Raw genomic sequence first — 20,266 nt, 5'->3', positions numbered from 1 at the left:
ATTGGAAGCGTGTATTCGTCATCGCCATACTGGCGTATCACCTAGCGTGATGGTATGGGGTGCCATTGGTTACACACCTCTTGTGCGCATTGAAGGCACTTCGAATAGTGGATGTTACATTTCAGATGTGATACGATCCGTGGCTCCACCATCCATTTGATCATTTCAGCAGGATAATGCACTACCGCATGTTGCAGGTCCTCTACGGGCCTATCTGGATACAGAAAATGTTCGACTGTTGCCCTGGCTAGCACATTCTCCAGATCTCTCACCAATTGGAAACGTCTGGTCAATCGTGGCCGAGCAACTGGCTCGTCACAATAAGCCAGTCACTACTCTTGATGAACTGTGGTATCGTTTTGAAGCTGCATGGGCAGCTGTACCTGTACACGCCATCCAAGTTCTGTTTGGCTCAATGCCCAGGCGTATCATGACCGTTATTACGGCCAGACGTGGTTGTTCTGGGTACTGATTTCTCAGGATCTATGCACCGAAATTGCGTGAAAATGTAATCAATGTCAGTTCTAGTATAATATATTTGTCCAATGAATACCCGCTTATCAACTGCATTTCTTCTTGGTGTAGCAATTTTAACGGCCAATAGTGTACGATCTCTCATAAATGACTCGCACTTGAATCCTGCAACAAACACCAATGACATCCTAATTTACCCTTCTTTAGTTCGTTAATGTCAATATTTAAAAAAGTGTATGTTTGCATAAAAAATACATTTTCTATTATTACACTCTCTTGTTTGGCTAACAATACGAACCACTGAGTGTCAGTCCAGGCTGTGAAAACCGCGTATCAATAGCACTTTCCATTTCCGTAATATTTTTGTAGAAGTTTGAGGTGCTTCACCCGTATATAAATAATCTGGGGTGGAAAAGAGGCAGAAGTATTACATTAAGGGTCAGAACAAAAACAAAAAAGTTTTGAGATAAACAAGAAGCGTGACAGAACTACAAGACCTAATTAATAACTACCTCTTCACATTTCACACCCGACATGAACAAATATTAATATCCATATTACTGTTGTATAGAAATGATGGAATGTAATACCAGACATACTTGTCTGAAATTTAAAGGAAGCTTTTACTATTTCAATACATGTTTTATAGAATTCTATAGGCCCATTTTTCTCAAATATTGCGAATCTGACTTGTCAGTGCGCCTGACACTTCGCAATATGGTAGTAACTCCATCTTCATTTTAGCATTTCAGTTGCAAAAAATTCTGCGATCAGACTCATAATGAATTTTTTTTCTGGTAAGACACGTTTTGGGCAATCTTCCAACTTCAAATGTAATGTCATTACGTTTCCTGTAAACCAGCTTCTGTTCGAATGCTGTTGGTACCCTGGCTAAATGATAATTTCGTTAGCCACTCAGTTTTGCAACAAGCTTCTTAACTTATAAATTACCAGTAAAGTATACGAGATATTTTTGCAACTGTAAAAAAGTGTGCCTAGGAACACATGATGTTGCGTGGTCGGAGTCTCATTCTAGTGGCCGATTTTAGAATCACAGGAGTTCTACAAATTTAAGTGTTGCTTAATATATCAAAGCTACAGAGTTACTGAATTTTATGGTGAGTTAACTTCCGTATATTTTTAAAACAATTTACATAGCTTATGGACGATTATTGCAAATGAACTTAGCTTCTTTAATGTCTTAACAATTTTTCCTGTCTCGAAAATGGAAATGTTTGTTGGTTGCCAATGGTTTCTACCTCAAACTGTTTTTGACTTGTAACTGGTTCTTTATAATATTTCTTCTTAATCTTATTTCCTTCACTGATTATTGCTACGCAGTAATGCTTCCATGTAACATAGAGGCTATTAAATACCGTAGTTCCACGATTTTCTTGATTGCAACACTTGTGAATTTGAGTAGAATATTCGTACCTAGGTATATGACCATATTGTACCTCGGAACTATTTTCATATTTAGAAAAAACTTTCTTTTCAGGAGTAATACTCGTACCGGAAATAACAGAAAAACACTGCAGCACTCATGAAGTGACTGCTGTCGTTCCAAAATGAAATAAGAAAATATATTAAGCTCCCGGGCAGATGCGGAAGTCTTGTAAGAAGCCTGTTTGTATGTTGGCAGCGCTATAGCAGGAGGTTCTGTGGTTGGACGGACTAGCAGTTAGCGAGTGGATAGGGAAGTGTTTTTTTTCTTTTTTTTTTTTTTGGTCATTAGTCTACTGACTGGTTTGATGCGGCCCGCCAAGAATTCCTTTCCTGTGCTAACCTCTTCATCTCAGAGTAGCCCTTGCAACCTACGTCCTCAATTATTTGCTTGACATATTGCAATCTCTGTCTTCCTCTGCAGTTTCTGCCCTCTACAGCTCCCTCTAGTACCATGAAAGTCATTCCCTCATATCTTAGCAGATGTCCTATCATCCTGTCCCTTCTCCTTATCAGTGTTTTCCACATATTCCTTTCCTCTCCGATTCTGCGTAGAACCTCCTCATTCCTTACCTTATCAGTCCACCTAATTTTCAACATTCGTCTATAGCACCACATCTCAAATGCTTCGATTCTCTTCTATTCCGGTTTTCCCACAGTCCATGTTTCACTACCATACAATGCTGTACTCCAGGCGTACATCCTCAGAAATTTCTTCCTCATATTAAGGCCGGTATTTGATATTATTAGACTTCTCTTGGCCAGAAATGTCTTTTTTGCCATAGCGAGTCTGCTTTTGATGTCCTCCTTGCTCCGTCCGTCATTGGTTATTTTACTGCCTAGGTAACAGAATTCCTTAACTTCATTGACTTTGTGACCATCAATCCTGATGTTAAGTTTCTCGCTGTTCTCATTTCTACTACTTCTCATTACCTTCGTCTTTCTCCGATTTACTCTCAAACCATACTGTGTACTCATTAGACTGTTCTTTCCGTTCAGCAGATCATTTAATTCTTCTTCACTTTCACTCAGGATAGCAATGTCATCAGCGAATCGTATCATTGACATCCTTTCACCTTGTATTTTAATGCCACTCCTGAACCCTTCTTTTATTTCCATCATTGCTTCCTCGATGTACAGATTGAAGAGTAGGGGCGAAAGGCTACAGCCTTGTCTTACACCCTTCTTAATACGAGCACTTCGTTCTTGATCGTCCACTCTTATTATTCCCTCTTGGTTGTTGTACATATTGTATATGACCCGTCTCTCCCTATAGCTTACCCCTACTTTTTTTCAGAATCTCGAACAACTTGCACCATTTTATATTGTCGAACGCTTTTTGCAGGTCGACAAATCCTATGAAAGTGTCTTGATTTTTCTTTAGCCTTGCTTCCATTATTAGCCGTAACGTCAGAATTGCCTCTCTCGTCCCTTTACTTTTCCTAAAGCCAAAGTGATCGTCACCTAGCGCATTCTCAATTTTCTTTTCCATTCTTCTGTATATTATTTTTGTAAGCAGCTTCGATGCTTGAGCTGTTAAGCTGATTGTGCGATAATTCTCGCACTTGTCAGCTCTTGTCGTCTTCGGAATTGTGTGGATGATGCTTTTCCGAAAGTCAGATGGTATGTCGCCACTCATATATTCTACACACCAACGTGAATAGTCGTTTTGTTGCCACTTCCCCCAATGATTTTAGAAATTTTGATGGAATGTTATCTATCCCTTCTGCCTTATTTGACCGTAAGTCCTCCATAGCTCTTTTAAATTCCGATTCTAATACTGGATCCCCTATCTCTTCTAAATCGATTCCTGTTTCTTCTTCTATCACATCAGACAAATCTTCACCCTCATAGAGGCTTTCAATGTATTCTTTCCACCTATCTGCTCTCTCCTCTGCATTTAACAGTGGAATTCCCGTTGCACTCTTAATGTTACCACCGTTGCTTTTAATGTCACCAACGATTGTTTTGACTTTCCTGTGTGCTGAGTCTGTCCTTCCGACAGTCATATCTTTTTCGATGTATTCACATTTTTCCTGCAGCCATTTCGTCTTAGCTTCCCTGCACTTCATATTTATTTCATTCCTCAGCGACTTGTATTTCTGTATTCCTGATTTTCCCGGAACATGTTTGTACTTCCTCCTTTCATCAAACAACTGAAGTATTTCTTCTGTTACCCATGGTTTCTTCGCAGCTACCTTCTTTGTACCTGTGTTTTCCTTCCCAACTTCTGTGATGGCCCTTTTTAGAGATGTCCATTCCTCTTCAAGTGTACTGCCTACTGCGCTATTCCTTATTGCTGTATCTACAGCGTTAGAGAACTTCAAACGTATCTCGTCATTCCTTAGTACTTCCGTATCCCACTTCTTTGCGTATTGATTCTTCCTGACTAATGTCTTGAACTTCAGCCTACTCTTCATCACTACTATATTGTGATCTGAGTCTATATCTGCTCCTGGGTACGCCTTACAATCCAGTATCTGATTTCGGAATCTCTGTCTGACCATGATGTAATCTAATTGAAATCTTCCCGTATCTCCCGGCCTTTTCCAAGTATACCTCCTCCTCTTGTGATTCTTGAACAGGGTATTCGCTATTACTAGCTGAAACTTGTTACAGAACTCAATTAGTCTTTCTCCTCTTTCATTCCTCGTCCCAAGCCCATATTCTCCTATAACCTTTTCTTCTACTCCTTCCCCTACAACTGCATTCCAGTCGCCCATGACTATTAGATCTTCGTCCCCCTTTACATACTGCATTACTCTTTCAATATCCTCATACACTTTCTCTATCTGTTCATCATAAACAGAAATAAATCAGTTTATATTTGGACATTTATTTTAACATTGATCATTGTTCCGTGAAAATTTCAGCATATTAAACTTGATTCATAAGTGAACTGGTGCCTTGTTTGGGATTGTGAAAATGTGAGTTTGTAATCTTACAGAACACCAAAAATATGGAGCCAAGATTGGGAGACTGCATACAACACTGCATTCATAAAATAACACACGAAGAACGTTGAAACATATGCAAGAGGAAATTAACCACAACCAACCGTTTCAATTTTCACTCAAAGAAGTTACGTTCGTAGTGCAATCCTGTCCGTCATGAAATTACCCCACACTGGTATACTAAATTCGTACTAACTCTCTGTGAAATCTTCCCGAAAAGAATAGCTGAGAGCTACTTTGATGATTACACCACATGGTTCACGTGGTCAACTTGGTTCACATAAAGTATGTAACTCCACAATAATTTTGATAATTAAAATAAATTACATCGAAACACAAATTACAAAAGAAAAACCTCAAACTGGTTACTATCGTCTTACTATTAAGCTGATGGGTCAAACAATTGTATGAGCACGTGGTACTGGTCTCACAAAGTACACCCCACGTGAGATGAACATAAAGAAAAGTTGCTATATTGAAAAATATTGTCAAGACGAGACGTTATAATCTCTCGCACATTCGCATTTAAGATTGATGATCTTAGTTAGAGTTACGGATCATGCACACGTGCTTCCAGTTTACTCACAAAGTAGTGACAAAGCAAATACTGGAAGATATTCTGAACTTCACACTCGAATTACACTGCGCTGCAATTTAAGATAACATTAGATATTTTAGATCTAAACCTGAAATAAAGGTGATTAAATTTTCAGTTCGGCTGAACTTAAGGAATCCATTGTCCTACGGACTTAGCAGACACGCGCTTAGCCGCAGATCTTACCACTTCAGACGCTCGCCGCAGACAGACTGCCGTGGGCCCCTACCGAGGGTGCTTCACAGATACAAACGGAAGTGACCAGAGAGGCAGCTTCCTATACCAACCTCACAAGGGAGGGGCGCACGACCCGCCGAGTTGCCGCCCACGCTGCGTATACTCACGTTGAACTGCAGCTCCCTGTCTGCGGCGGCCCGGTGCTCGCTGTCGTTCACCGCCGGCTCAGCAAACTGTATGTCCAGCACGATGCCCACACTGCCTGCAAGTATTTATATTTTATTGCGTCATTGATTAATGTAATTCACTGAAGTATGAAAGTTTTTTCGAAGATTATCGTTGCGCATTCTTTTAAATCTGAAGTACTTTGGTGTCCAAAATTATAGCAACAAACGGACATTTTGCAACGTTGCGTTTATTTAGCCACAAAACATCATTAACAAGTTTTAGAAGAGTAGAAATAATGTAAAGAATAAAGAATGCAAAGAACTGTAACATGCATAACTGTAGACAAAAATGTTGTTCGTTTTTTCTCAACTTAATAATTTGCACACACCGACAACTGGTTAATGTAATCAGTATGGAGTGTGGAAACTGTGGTGTCACCGCCAGACACCACACTTGCTAGGTGGTAGCCTTTAAATCGGCCGCGGTCCGTTAGTATACGTCGGAACTGCGTGTCGCCACTATCAGTGATTGCAGACCGAGCGCCGCCACACGGCAGGTCTAGTGAGATCTCCTAGCACTCGCCCTAGTTGTACAACCGACTTTGCTAGCGATGGTTCACTGACAAAATACGTTCTCATTTGCCGAGACGATAGTTAGCATAGCCTTCAGCTACGTCATTTGCTACGACCTAGCAAGGCGCCTTTATCAGTTGCTATTGATATTGTAAAGAATGTACAGACAAGAGCTACGTTCAACATTAATGGATTAAAGTTAAGTACTCCACCAGCTACATCCTTTTTTTCTAGTATAAATTCCTTGTCCTGTTCCAGACCTCACGCCAACCTGCGTGAGCTAAAACGCGTGCCTTTCGGCTTCCTCTTACATTAGTGGGTTGGCCCTCTTGCCAATCCACAACACAAACCTGAGCAATACAACCCTGAGAACGACGGGGAATGCTGTGTATGATGTCATCAATCTCATATCGAGGCAGTAAGGCCCATTCTTCCTGCAGAGCTGTTTGCAAGTCTAGAAGAGTTGTTGGTGGATGATGACGCGATGCAGCCCGTCTCTCTAGTGCATCCCAGGCGTGCTCTATGGGATTCAAATCGGGAGAGCGAGCAGGCCGCGCCGTGCGCACAGTATCTTCCGTTTCCAAGAAAACATCAACCACCCGTGCTCTACGAGGTCGACCATTATCTTCCATCAGTACGAAGTCTGGGTGCACAGCTCCTCGCAATAGTCGCACATGAGGTCTCAAGAACTCGTTACTATACACCTGCCGATCGACCCACAGAAGCTCATGAAGAGATATTCGAATGGTCAGCATAATCCCTGTGAACATCATAAGGCATCCTCCTCGATATTGGTCTCTTTCCACAATGTCTGGCTCCCGAAATCGTCTTCCACGTCCCCTCCAGGTGCGAATCTGCTGTGAACCACTCTCCATATCAAATTGGGACTCATCTGTGAAAAGAACATTGACCCATTGTTCCACCGTCTGCGTGGCATGTTCACGACTCCACTCTAGATGTTCCCTTCTGTGAAGGCGTGTCAGAGCCGCACATACAGCAGATCTCCGGCAATAAAGGCCACTCTGCCGAAGCCTTCTGTACATCGTTTGCCTCGACACAGCACGTCAAAAGGACGCTGCGAGGCCAGATGCCAGTTGCCGTGCAGTACTAAGGCGGTACCGTCGTGCCCTTACAGCCAAATAACAGTCCTCTCTTTCTGATGCATGGTCAACCCTGCCCTGGCCTTCGGGAAATAGTGTCGGTCCCTATAAACTGTCGCCTCATCCGAGAAACAACACGACGATTCGCATTAAGCCATTGGGCGACATCAATCTGCGACTGTCCTGCTTCCATTCTTCCTATGGTCCTCCACTGGAGAGAGTCTTCTCCGTGCCGTACTGCACCGTCTGTGACTGTGTACACAGCGATTGTTTCTGTGGGACTACACGGCGAACACTAACCCGTTTCATAGGTGCCCTGACGTTGACGTCGTTGTCCGTTGATCGGACTGCCATCTTGCGTGTAGAACACAAATAGTACGGACGTCTGTTGAGATTTTGTATGATTAAATCGTGAATTAGACATGGGATGGGGAATTAGCAGTTTGTTGCTTTGATTTTGAACACCAGTGTCAACTGATGAGCCACAACATTATGACGACTTTCTTGATGACGTGTGCATCCGTCTATGGAACGACATATACAGCAACGTTTCTGTTTGACAAAGATTCAACGAGTCCTTGCACTCTTAACGCTACGAAAAGATGAAATAATTTCATTTCTAATGGGCCCACAGCTCACAAGTGGTCGAAGAACGACATACTTCAAGTATACGTTTTTTGCTGCGCTATCTATTTACTTACTCGTAGTGATACAAGTTGCCGCAGTGGTAACACCGGTTCCCGCTAGATCACCGAAGTTAAGCGCTGTCGGTCTGGGCTAGCATTTGTATGAGTGACTATCCGGTCTGCCGAGCGCTGTTGGCAAGTGGGGTGCACTCAGCCCTTGTGAGGCAAACTGAGGAGCTACTTGATGGAGAAGTAGCGGTTCCGGTCTCGTAAACTGACATACGGACGGGAGAGCGGTGTGCTGGCCACATCCCCCTTCAGATCCGCGTCCTCTGACGCCTGTGTGTTGAGGATGACACGGTGGTCGGTCGGTACCGTTGGGCTTTCCAAGGCCTGATCGAACAGAGTTTAGTTTTAGTTTTAATGATAAAAGTTCCACGATGAGCTCGTTTCGGCGTTCTGCTGATGTGTACCTGTGAAGGCGGTGTAGCAGGTATAGGCTAATACTGTTTCTTATTTATACACTCCTGGAAATGGAAAAAAGAACACATTGACACCGGTGTGTCAGACCCACCATACTTGCTCCGGACACTGCGAGAGGGCTGTACAAGCAATGATCACACGCACGGCACAGCGGACACACCAGGAACCGCGGTGTTGGCCGTCGAATGGCGCTAGCTGCGCAGCATTTGTGCACCGCCGCCGTCAGTGTCAGCCAGTTTGCCGTGGCATACGGAGCTCCATCGCAGTCTTTAACACTGGTAGCACGCCGCGACAGCGTGGACGTGAACCGTATGTGCAGTTGACGGACTTTGAGCGAGGGTGTATAGTGGGCATGCGGGAGGCCGGGTGGACGTACCGCCGAATTGCTCAACACGTGGGGCGTGAGGTCTCCACAGTACATCGATGTTGTCGCCAGTGGTCGGCGGAAGGTGCACGTGCCCGTCGACCTGGGACCGGACCGCAGCGACGCACGGATGCACGCCAAGACCGTAGGATCCTACGCAGTGCCGTAGGGGACCGCACCGCCACTTCCCAGCAAATTAGGGACACTGTTGCTCCTGGGGTATCGGCGAGGACCATTCGCAACCGTCTCCATGAAGCTGGGCTACGGTCCCGCACACCGTTAGGCCGTCTTCCGCTCACGCCCCAACATCGTGCAGCCCGCCTCCAGTGGTGTCGCGACAGGCGTGAATGGAGGGACGAATGGAGACGTGTCGTCTTCAGCGATGAGAGTCGCTTCTGCCTTGGTGCCAATGATGGTCGTATGCGTGTTTGGCGCCGTGCAGGTGAGCGCCACAATCAGGACTGCATACGACCGAGGCACACAGGGCCAACACCCGGCATCATGGTGTGGGGAGCGAACTCCTACACTGGCCGTACACCACTGGTGATCGTCGAGGGGACACTGAATAGTGCACGGTACTTCCAAACCGTCATCGAACCCATCGTTCTACCATTCCTAGACCGGCAAGGGAACTTGCTGTTCCAACAGGACAATGCACGTCCGCATGTATCCCGTGCCGCCCAACGTGCTCTAGAAGGTGTAAGTCAACTACCCTGGCCAGCAAGATCTCCGGATCTGTCCCCCATTGAGCAAGTTTGGGACTGGATGAAGCGTCGTCTCACGCGGTCTGCACGTCCAGCACGAACGCTGGTCCAACTGAGGCGCCAGGTGGAAATGGCATGGCAAGCCGTTCCACAGGACTACATCCAGCATCTCTACGATCGTCTCCATGGGAGAATAGCAGCCTGCATTGCTGCGAAAGGTGGATATACACTGTACTAGTGCCGACATTGTGCATGCTCTGTTGCCTGTGTCTATCTGCCTGTGGTTCTGTCAGTGTGATCATGTGATGTATCTGACCCCAGGAATGTGCCAATAAAGTTTCCCCTTCCTGGGACAATGAATTCACAGTGTTCTTATTTCAATTTCCAGGAGTGTATATTGGTCTATGTTTACATGTAGCACCTTACGGTTACGTCTTAGCTGGTATGGTCCATATGGCATCTTGGAGCCTAAATGTCATTTTATTATGATATGATCACGTTATTTATATGTTTACCTTTTATTTGCGTGATCTTGTAAAGTTACTTTTGACAGCATTCTGATACCTGCGACTCCAGCGATGCTGTATGTTTACAACGGAATTTCTATTCGGCAGCAAGTCAGTGATTACCTTTAATTATTCGGACATACTATTTTTGTTGTGTTTAGATGCAGGTAAACGAAAGAAGGAAGTTCCAATTACGTCGCAAAATGCCGGTATGTGCCATCTTCCTACCCCAAAATGTAAGGTTCACCGCATTTATGCCTGCATGGTTCACCGCGTTGATGCTACCCCGTCATGTCACTCTGATGTCCCCCTGCTCAGTTTCGACCGTTAGAAATATCTATTCACTTCTGTGGTCGTACCCCAAACAGTATCTGGTGTTTTGATTGTGTAGAGACGTAGTCGTTTCATCAAAAATGCAAGCTTGCGTCATTTACGAGTGACTAATCGATCCTATCGTCATTTCATGTTTAAAGGCATCACGATCCATTCGTATGTGGAGCCGCTGAAGCAATATTTTCTTCTTATACGTGTATTATGGTTGCGCTGTTTCCATTTATTCTTTCCTGTGTTTTTCACTGGCTTCTAACCGCAAACTCTCCGACATCCGGGGCACACAGTATCAACAACGGTCTACTTCTCGAACAACACACGGCTACATGACTGAGTTGACTGTTGGGGCAGCATCTCATGCCCTAATTTCCTCCCGTGGATAATTATTGATTGCTCACATTTTCCCTTCTTTAAAAAGTATTCTGACTGGAGCAACCGAAGATAGCAGTCATGTATGTATGAGTTTTGCGTGTGTGATTGTATGAATGTGTGTGTGTGTGTGTGTGTGTGTGTGTGTGTGTGTGTGTGTGCTTTGCTCCTCTTCTGAAGAAGGATTTGGCCGAAAAATTATGTGAACTCTCTTTTCGTCGAGCCTGCCTGCTGCTCGGTCTGTAAGTTGCAGTCTAATCACTTCGCAGAATAGTAATTCCATGAAGTCACATTATTATTATACACTGTAGAGCCAAAGAAACTGGTTGACCTGCGTAATATCGTGTAGGGGCATCCGCGAGCATGGAGAAGTGCCGCAAGACGACGTGCCATGGACTCAGTGCTGGAGGGAACTGACGAGATGAATTCTGCAAGGCTGTCCATAAATCCATAAGAGTACGAGGGGGTGGAGATCTCTTTTGAACAGCACATTCCAAGGCGTCCCAGATGTGCTCGATAACGTTGATGTCTGGGGAATTTGGTGGCCAGCGGAAGTGTTGAAACTCAGAAGATTGTTCCTGGAGTCACTGTAGCAATTACGGACGTGTGGGGTGCCGCATTGACCTGCTGGAATTGCCCAAGTCCGTAGGAATGCACAATGGACATGAATGGATGCAGGTGGTCAGACAGAATGATTACCTATGTGTCACCTGTCAGAATCGTATCTAGACATATCTGGGGTCTCATATCACTCCACCTGCACACGCTCCACACCATATTAGAGCCTCCACCAGCTTGATCAATCCCCTGCTGACATGCAAGTCCATGGATTCATGAGATTGTCTCCATACCCGTACACGCCCATTCGCTTGTTACAATTAAAACGAGACTCAGCCGACCAAGCAACACGTTCTGTACTTCGAAACGAACAGTGACGTACTTAATTATAGTATCATAAGAAAAACTGACGCAGCACAAACAGGGGTTCACATTGCTGCAACCAAAAGTTCTGATTACTTATCCAGTGATATAAAATGTCTGACAGACAGCAAAGCAAAATTTGAATCTAAACTGTAAACTTTTCTGTTTTCAACTCCTCCCTACTCCTATTTAACAGAACACTATCTTCTACTGCAATGTGTATATGGTGCTGGGCAGTAATTACTAACATCTGCTTGACCTCACCTAAAAAACAACACAAAAAACTAATAAATTATCAATATGGACGCATATTTACAACAGAAAATTGATTTTAATATAAAACGACGCGTTGCACATCATTAGTATTTATCGTGCAAATCATACGTGGAATTTGAAAACTAACAAACTAACTAACTAACTGTTGGTATATCACAAAGCATGTTATAGAGTTAGATACTTTGAAAACCTCCAAATGAAATTCGTGAGTAAAATGAAGCAGATGATCAAAGTAAAGAAACATTCCAATTGTGATATATTTGGCTATTCCTGAAAACTGACAAAGTTAATGGCAAGAAATTTTCCGGGAAAGGAAGCCAATGGCCTGCTATCGGAAATGTTACACAGGTTAGGTTACCATTACAAAATGACTTACATACCGTACACGTTAAAACAAAATATCCATTTTACAGGCTCTAAGTGTTTGAGTCTATCCCCTTAATCACATTTACGATCTTCCACAATGCTCGAACATGTTTAAAAAATTATATCATTTTTTACCCTATAAATTACTATTATTGGTAACACACTCGAAGTCAGAAGATATGTAAGTTACAGTGAAACTAATGCACTACCAGTCTAATAAAACAAATATTCTAGATTCAGTTCTGCTTCTTTGACATTTCCGTAATCATTCACTTTGTTGACAAGCAGAAGATATGATAGCGTGCCTTTCTTCTTTCCTCATTGCACACGTTTATGGGCTAGCAAAGAACAGGCATGTAAGTTTTTTGCAAAGTTGAACGTTAAAAATGTTGTGCACACGTTTATGGGCTAGCAAAGAACAGGTATGTAAGTTTTTTGCAAACTTGAACGTTAAAAATGTTGTGCATACGAGCTGCAAGCTAAAAATGTAATGATAGCAGTACCAGTAAGCAAACAAGCACTGGGTTCGGAATTCCAGCTTCATTTACTATCGGTACAGACTTAATAAAAGTGGATGTAAATGGAGTACGGAACCATACCTTTCATGTCATTCCTTCTCTTCCTGGTTATTTGAAATACATCAGCAAATAACAAGTTACCTTAAATAGGCCAAATGTGCGGTATTACTAGAACAAATATGCCTTTAAGAACAGATAAACGTTCGAAATTACCTTCCTGACGGAGAGTTATTCATGCAAGCACTGTAATGTTTAGTGTTTAAAACATTTGTCGTGTGCCGCTAATGTTTCGGTCGTTTAAGATGGAGGCAGTTCCCGTCTACTCTGGCTTCAAAACGATGTACAGCCTAAGAAACAGCCCCATATCCCTTCTTTTTTTACTTCCGTGTTTTTAGGTAAATTAGAAGCGTTCTAAATGCTAAAGAAAATAAAAATAATGTTTTTTATTGTTTTGTATTTATTTTGTGACGACTGCAATAAACGGTATATACAGGGTGTTTCAAAAATGACCGGTATATTTGAAACGGCAATAAAAACTAAACAAGCAGCGATAGAAATACACCGTTTGTTGCAATATGCTTGGGACAACAGTACATTTTCAGGCGGACAAACTTTCGAAATTACAGTAGTTACAATTTTCAACAACAGATGGCGCTGCAAGTGATGTGACAGATATAGAAGACAACGCAGTCTGTGGGTGCGCCATTCTGTACGTCGTCTTTCTGCTGTAAACGTGTGCTGTTCACAACGTGCAAGTGTGCTGTGGACAACATGGTTTATTCCTTAGAACAAAGGATTTTTCTGGTGTTGGAATTCCACCGCCTAGAACACAGTGTTGTTGCAACAAGACGAAGTTTTCAACGGAGGTGTAATGTAACCAAAGGACCGAAAAGCGATACAATAAAGGATCTGTTTGAAAAATTTCAACAGACTGGGAACGTGACGGATGAATGTGCACAGTGTTGTTGCAACAAGACGAAGTTTTCAACGGAGGTGTAATGTAACCAAAGGACCGAAAAGCGATACAATAAAGGATCTGTTTGAAAAATTTCAACGGACTGGGAACGTGACGGATGAACGTGCTGGAAAGGTAGGGCGACCGTGTATGGCAACCACAGAGGGCAACGCGCAGCTAGTGCAGCAGGTGATCCAACAGCGGCCTCGGGTTTCCGTTCGCCGTGTTGCAGCTGCGGTCCAAATGTCGCCAACGTCCACGTATTGTCTCATGCGCCAGAGTTTACACCTCTATCCATACAAAATTCAAACACGGCAACCCCTCAGCGCCGCTACCATTGCTGCACGAGAGACATTCGCTAACGATATAGTGCATAGGATTGATGACGGCGATATGCATGTGGGCAGCATTTGGTTTACTGACGAAGCTCATTTTTACCTGGACGGCTTCGTCAATAAACAGAACTGGCGCATATGGGGAACTGAAAAGCCCCATGTTGCAGTCCCATCGTCCCTGCATCCTCAAAAAGTACTGGTCTGGGCCGCCATTTCTTCCAAAGGAATCATTGGCCCATTTTTCAGATCCAAAACGATTACTGCATCACGCTATCTGGACATTCTTCGTGAATTTGTGGCGGTACAAACTGCCTTAGACGACACTGCGAACACCTCGTGGTTTATGCAAGATGGTGCCCGGCCACATCGCACGGCCGACGTCTTTAATTTCCTGAATGAATATTTCGATGATCGTGTGATTGCTTTGGGCTATCCGAAACATACAGGAGGCGGCGTGGATTGGCCTCCCTATTCGCCAGACATGAACCCCTGTGACTTCTTTCTGTGGGGACACTTGAAAGACCAGGTGTACCGCCAGAATCAAGAAACAATTGAACAGCTGAAGCAGTACATCTCATCTGCATGTGAAGCCATTCCGCCAGACACGTTGTCCGGCGCGTCCGGAACGAAGACTCCTGGACTCCCGGCACCGACTGACTGCATTGTCCTCTTGATTCTGAGAATACTTGCGGACTGTGCCCTGCTGGGTGCGACTGTCTGGCGCCGGATGGTCGGTGGTCTAGGCAGGTTGTTTTCGTAGCCAGTCAAACGGCAAGTTCAGTGCCCTCACCTGAGTAGCAGAGGCATGATTGGTCAAGAGGCTAGTGGACGTCATCAAGCCCTGCTCGAAATTGGAAGGAATGGACGCTATTGGCGCGAATGATGTCTGAGACAGTGTGGTGGAATTTTGGAATCAGCACTGAATGCTGATTCGCGATGGTAGGGAGTTAAGCAATGTTGGCTTCGCTCCTGCGTTGCGCGGGCTCAGGCATTTGGGGATCTGATCTTCATCGGAGTCGGACGGTCTTGCGACCTAGTTGCACTTTTTCGGCAGAACTTAGAATTCTCGGACAGCCTTCGAGGCCAGGGGTTGAAACAGGGTTGCTGCACAACAGAAGTCGGCGCCTACATCATCAGAACGCTGCCTACCGACGACCTGCTACAGATTTCTGGATCGGTAGAGTATTTTGCGACTCTGGCATTGTAGGACCTATCAATTTTATACTGAAGTCCTCAACAGCACGCGTGTTCGCTTTGTTGCAAGTCCACCTTGACTGTTTCTCCATGTGATCCCATTTGAGCTCTCACTACTAATCGCGATGCTGCAATATAGTCAGAGTAATATTTGATTCATTAGGGCCTCCAGTCATTATCGTCAATCCATTTCATCACAGAGAGTAGGAGCCCCTTGTTCTCGAGCCAACTCTTATTCTCATAATAGTTCAGTATACCCTATCCTTTAACCTACTGTTTGTGTCGACAATCATGTGGCTTTATGTTCTGATGTATAATAAATCTCATTGTAATATTTAATCCACATATCGTTTCGTAGATATATGCAGAATCCCATTTCCTCTTGTTTATTGAAGTTCTCCTTTTTTTTCTCTGAGTAGATTACGATTTTTATTAAATTATTGTGAGTGTGCTCTCCTTATTTTACCAACTAGCAGGGTCCACCAACATTTCCTTTCGTTACCATTGTGCGCATAATTAATTAGGTGATAGGTAAGGAGACGGTCGAGTGCATGTGTCGTTCTCATGCAAAATTTGTCAGAATTAAACAGGCACAAACTCTTCTCCGCCCCAGTACCTCGCAACGTTACAAAAGAATCACAGAACAATAGAATACTAATCGTGTACGTAAAAACTACAAAAATACTATTTGTGAAAAATTAACGGAATCGCGAAATTTCCGCGAAATAGAAATTTCATTGTAAACATATAGCATCGCTGGAGCCGAAGTTGTTAAAAATAGCTTTACAAGATCACGCAAATAAAAAGTAAACGCCACCCGGCGTCCCGCATGCCCACTATACGCTCTCGCTCAAAGTCCGTCAACTGCACATACGGCTCACGTCCACGCTGTCGCGGCATGCTACCAGTGTTAAAGACTGCGATGGAGCTCCGTATGCCGCGGCAAACTGGCTGACACTGACGGCGGCGGTGCACAAATGCTGCGCAGCTAGCGCCATTCGACGGCCAACACCGCGGTTCCTGGTGTGTCCGCTGTGCCGTGCGTGTGATCATTGCTTGTACAGCCCTCTCGCAGTGTCCGGAGCAAGTATGGTGGGTCTGACACACCGGTGTCAATGTGTTCTTTTTTACATTTCCAGGAGTGTATTTCGGCCGTATATCGTCCAGTGATCTTCAGAGTGAGTCGCAAGATTGCCGCTCCAGTGCTCGATTCGTCCCTTGTATACCGCGCGACTGCGCATGCGGCCACAGATGCAAATGCTCCAAAGACGTTGGTCGGCGGCAAAGACGTGCAAAATGCGCGGGTTGTATCTATGACACCGCAGTGGATCTGTGTTGGCATATCGATGTATCATTGTGAGCTGCACTGTGACGACGTCTTTGTGAGTTTATTACAGAAAGTGCCGGATTCCATGATTTATGAAGATAGCTTCTTCAATGGCGCTGCTCGACCACTTCCCTCGGATTCAGCAGAGGAAATAAGACGTGAAACATGTCGTGCAATTATTAAGGCTCGCCCACAAAGGAGCAATAAATCTGTGGCAGAGAGGGCTGCTCTACGCAAGCTTCGCCTGGATCTTGATAAATGATGGAATCCGGCACTTGCTATAACAAACTCACAAAGACGTCGTCACAGTGCAGCTCACAATGATATATCGATATGCCAACACAGATCGACTGCGGCGTCATAGATACAACTCGCGCATTTTGCACGTCTCTGCCGCCGACCAACGTCTTTGGCGCATTTGCATCTGTGGCCGCATGCGCAGTCGCGCGGTATGCGAGTATAAAGGGACCAAGCGAGCACTGGAGCGGCCGTCTTGCGACTCACTCTGAAGATGGCTGAACGTTATACAGCCGAAATATTAGGAGAAGAAGGAGATTTCTTGCGGCTGCACACCCGAAACTTAATGGAACAGTCTTTGCGCCGCCAAAACCTGAAGATTCACATTCAAGGGCTAATTTTCTTCTCTCTGAATACATAAGAGCTAGCTCTAGTCGTCGCTGTTACGAATATCAATGCCAATGCACAGAAAAAGTGTACCTTCTATTGATCTCGTCACTACTAAGAATACTCCTCCCAAACACGCCGTGCCTTTGTGCTCTGGTACGTGCACACACACGCACACACACACACACACACACACACACACACAGCGGCGCCCACAGTGAGCTGGTCGGTAACGCGGCGGCACGTACCGTTGTGCGCGGCCCTGTACAGCCGGTCGTAGAGCCGGTAGGCGCGGCCGTGCGCCCTGAGCACGGTGTGCGTGGCCAGGTAGTCGCCGACGCCCGACGCGTTCTGCGACGGCGCGTAGTCGCGGTTGTCCGCGTAGCCGCTGACGAACTGGGCCGGCTCGTCGAAGGTGACCCACCACTTCACCTGCCACACCGCGCACGCCGTCACAACACACACCATTCTGCACCGGGCGTACCGCCACAGAGAGGCACGGCGCCGTTACTCACTCTGTCTCCGAAGTTTTCGAAGAGCACCCTCGCGTACTCCACGAAGTAGTCAGCGAGCAGCGGGTTGGTCCATCCCCCGATATACTGCAGCGCCTGTGGCAGGTCCCAGTGGTACATCGTCACCTGCAGAAGACAGGCCACACATACCTCTGGACGTTCAGTACAAAGATTAATTTTTTTAACTTTTTCCTTTGAAAAGACATTAACGGACACCACATAACACAGAAATTACAAACCTCTGCACTTGATAAGCCTGGGTCGTGACTTTCGTTAGTACCTTCCAATAATTAATTACGGTTTGTTATTCACATCCTAAGGAATTACTGTTGCTCATCATAAAATGTTACTTAACATCCTAATGATTTACTTATCGTAGATATGTATGTATGTCTTAGGCCAGAAAGTTTATCATATCTCCTAATAACACATGGTTTACAACACACTGTTACATGACATACATTTTTTGCTGTCACAGTCACCATTAATGTTCCTTCTCTACTCCTTTGTTGTTCTTCTTAACGACATAAAGGCTATTGCTGATATTTCCCCACTTAGTCTATTACATATGTATGTACACGTGTGCCCTATTAATATTGTTTTACAGGTCTCTTATGTTAAACAGTGGTATAGTATTAATTTCTAGCTTTCACTGTTATATACATGTGTTTCCAACATTCCAACACCAACGCAACGTTAGCCGCCAAATCTGAGCACATCAGCCGGCCGGTGTGGCCGAGCGGCTCTAGGCGCTACAGTCTGGAACCGCGCGACCGCTACGGTCGCAGGTTAGAATCCTGCCTCGGGCATGGGTGTGTGTGATGTCCTTAGGTTGGTTACGTTTAAGTAGTTATAAGTGCTAGGGGACTGATGACCTCAGAAGTTAAGTCCCATAATCCTCAGAGGCATTTTTTTAGCACATCGTTAGTTGTGCGAATTACTATGCTGAAGTCCGATCTGACGTAAAATAGTAAGAAGTTTTTGTCTTGCATAAAGTCAGTAAACGGATCAAATCACTCACTGAGTCGCTCAGTGGCAAAACGAAAAATAACCGTCTGGAGATACTGCACAAGTACAACACACTTCCGTAGCACTTTCAGAGTGTATACACACCCAGACCATTAGACGTTACATCTCGTAAAAGATTTATGTAGCGTTCTTGTTGGAGTTGGGTTGTTTTGGGGGAAGAGACGAAACATCGAGGTCATCGGTCTCATCGGGTTAGGGAAGGACGGGGAAGGAAGTCGGGGAAGTCGGGGAAGGAAGTCGGCCGTGCCCTTTCAAAGGAACCATCCCGGCATTTGCCTGGAGCGATTTAGGGAAATCACGGAAAACCTAAATCAGGATGGCCGGACGCGGGTTTGAACCGTCGTCCTCCAGTGTGCTAACTGCTGCACCACCTCTCTCGGTGGCGTTTTTGTTCAATAAAATGATAACTAGACAGTGCTCCGCGTTCACCTGTTGTTCTGTGGTGACATCCATTTTACAAATGCTGCTTAGCTAGAAAAGTTACATCTTGGACAATTAGAACCAACATGCGATCACAGAACGCACCAATGAGGGTTTTCAGAGAACGTTTGAGCCAGGGGCAGACAGCGATCTGTACTTCTGAAAAGCGCTAACGACCTTAGCCCCTTACACTGCCGGTGTACCGCACCTACTGAACTAGCGGACGCAACACACCTTTCTGGGTACAGAATGTTCTTCCGGAGCCACTGCTCGCTTCAGCGATGATGCATGCGTACAAAGCCGGGTGTTATCCTTGCGGTTTTTGGATAGGTACAAAAGAATTTGTTGGATGTCCAGGACGTTCACCTCGTTTAACACCTCTTAATTGCTTCTTTCCCGATTTTTGAGGAGTGTGTGATATACTCCACCACACTTGCACTGCCCCCCATGAACCATGGACCTTGCCGTTGGTGGGTAGGCTTGCGTGCCTCAGCGATACAGATAGCCGTACCGTAGGTGCAACCATAACGGAGGGGTATCTGTTGAGAGGCCAGACAAACGTGTGGTTCCTGAAGAGGGGCAGAAGCCTTTTCAGTAGTTTCAGGGGCAACAGTCTGGATGATTGATTGATCTGGCCTTGTAACACCAACCAAAACGGCCTTGCTGTGCTGGTACTGCGAACGGCGGAAAGCAAGGGGAAACTACGGCCGTAATTTTTCCCGAGGGCATGCAGCTTTACTGTATGGTTAAATGATGATGGCGTCCTCTTGGGTAAAATATTCCGGAGGTAAAATAGTCCCCCATTCGGATCTCCGGGAGGGGACAACTCAAGAGGATGTCGTTATCAGGAGAAAGAAAACTGGCGTTCTACGGATCGGAGCGTGGAATGTCAATTCCCTTAATCCGGCAGGTAGGTTAGAAAAT

The 20,266-nt window shown here is 45.0% G+C and overlaps 1 protein-coding gene across 1 annotated transcript in view; it reads right to left on the bottom strand.

The window, feature by feature from the left end:
• LOC126094951 (myrosinase 1-like) overlaps nucleotides 1–20,266 on the bottom strand; it is an 83,890-nt gene that overhangs the window by 17,583 nt on the left and 46,041 nt on the right. Inside the window, exons 4-6 of the mRNA XM_049909606.1 lie at nucleotides 17,897–18,019; nucleotides 17,630–17,813; nucleotides 5,811–5,905 (exon numbers count right to left, since the gene is read on the bottom strand). Of these exons, the coding sequence (XP_049765563.1) occupies nucleotides 5,811–5,905; nucleotides 17,630–17,813; nucleotides 17,897–18,019 (402 nt within the window). The remainder of the gene's footprint in view (nucleotides 1–5,810; nucleotides 5,906–17,629; nucleotides 17,814–17,896; nucleotides 18,020–20,266) is intronic.

Source organism: Schistocerca cancellata, chromosome 8 (assembly GCF_023864275.1).
Source record: "Schistocerca cancellata isolate TAMUIC-IGC-003103 chromosome 8, iqSchCanc2.1, whole genome shotgun sequence".
Taxonomy (NCBI): Eukaryota; Metazoa; Arthropoda; class Insecta; order Orthoptera; family Acrididae; genus Schistocerca; species Schistocerca cancellata.
This window is presented reverse-complemented; position numbering and strand designations above follow the sequence as displayed.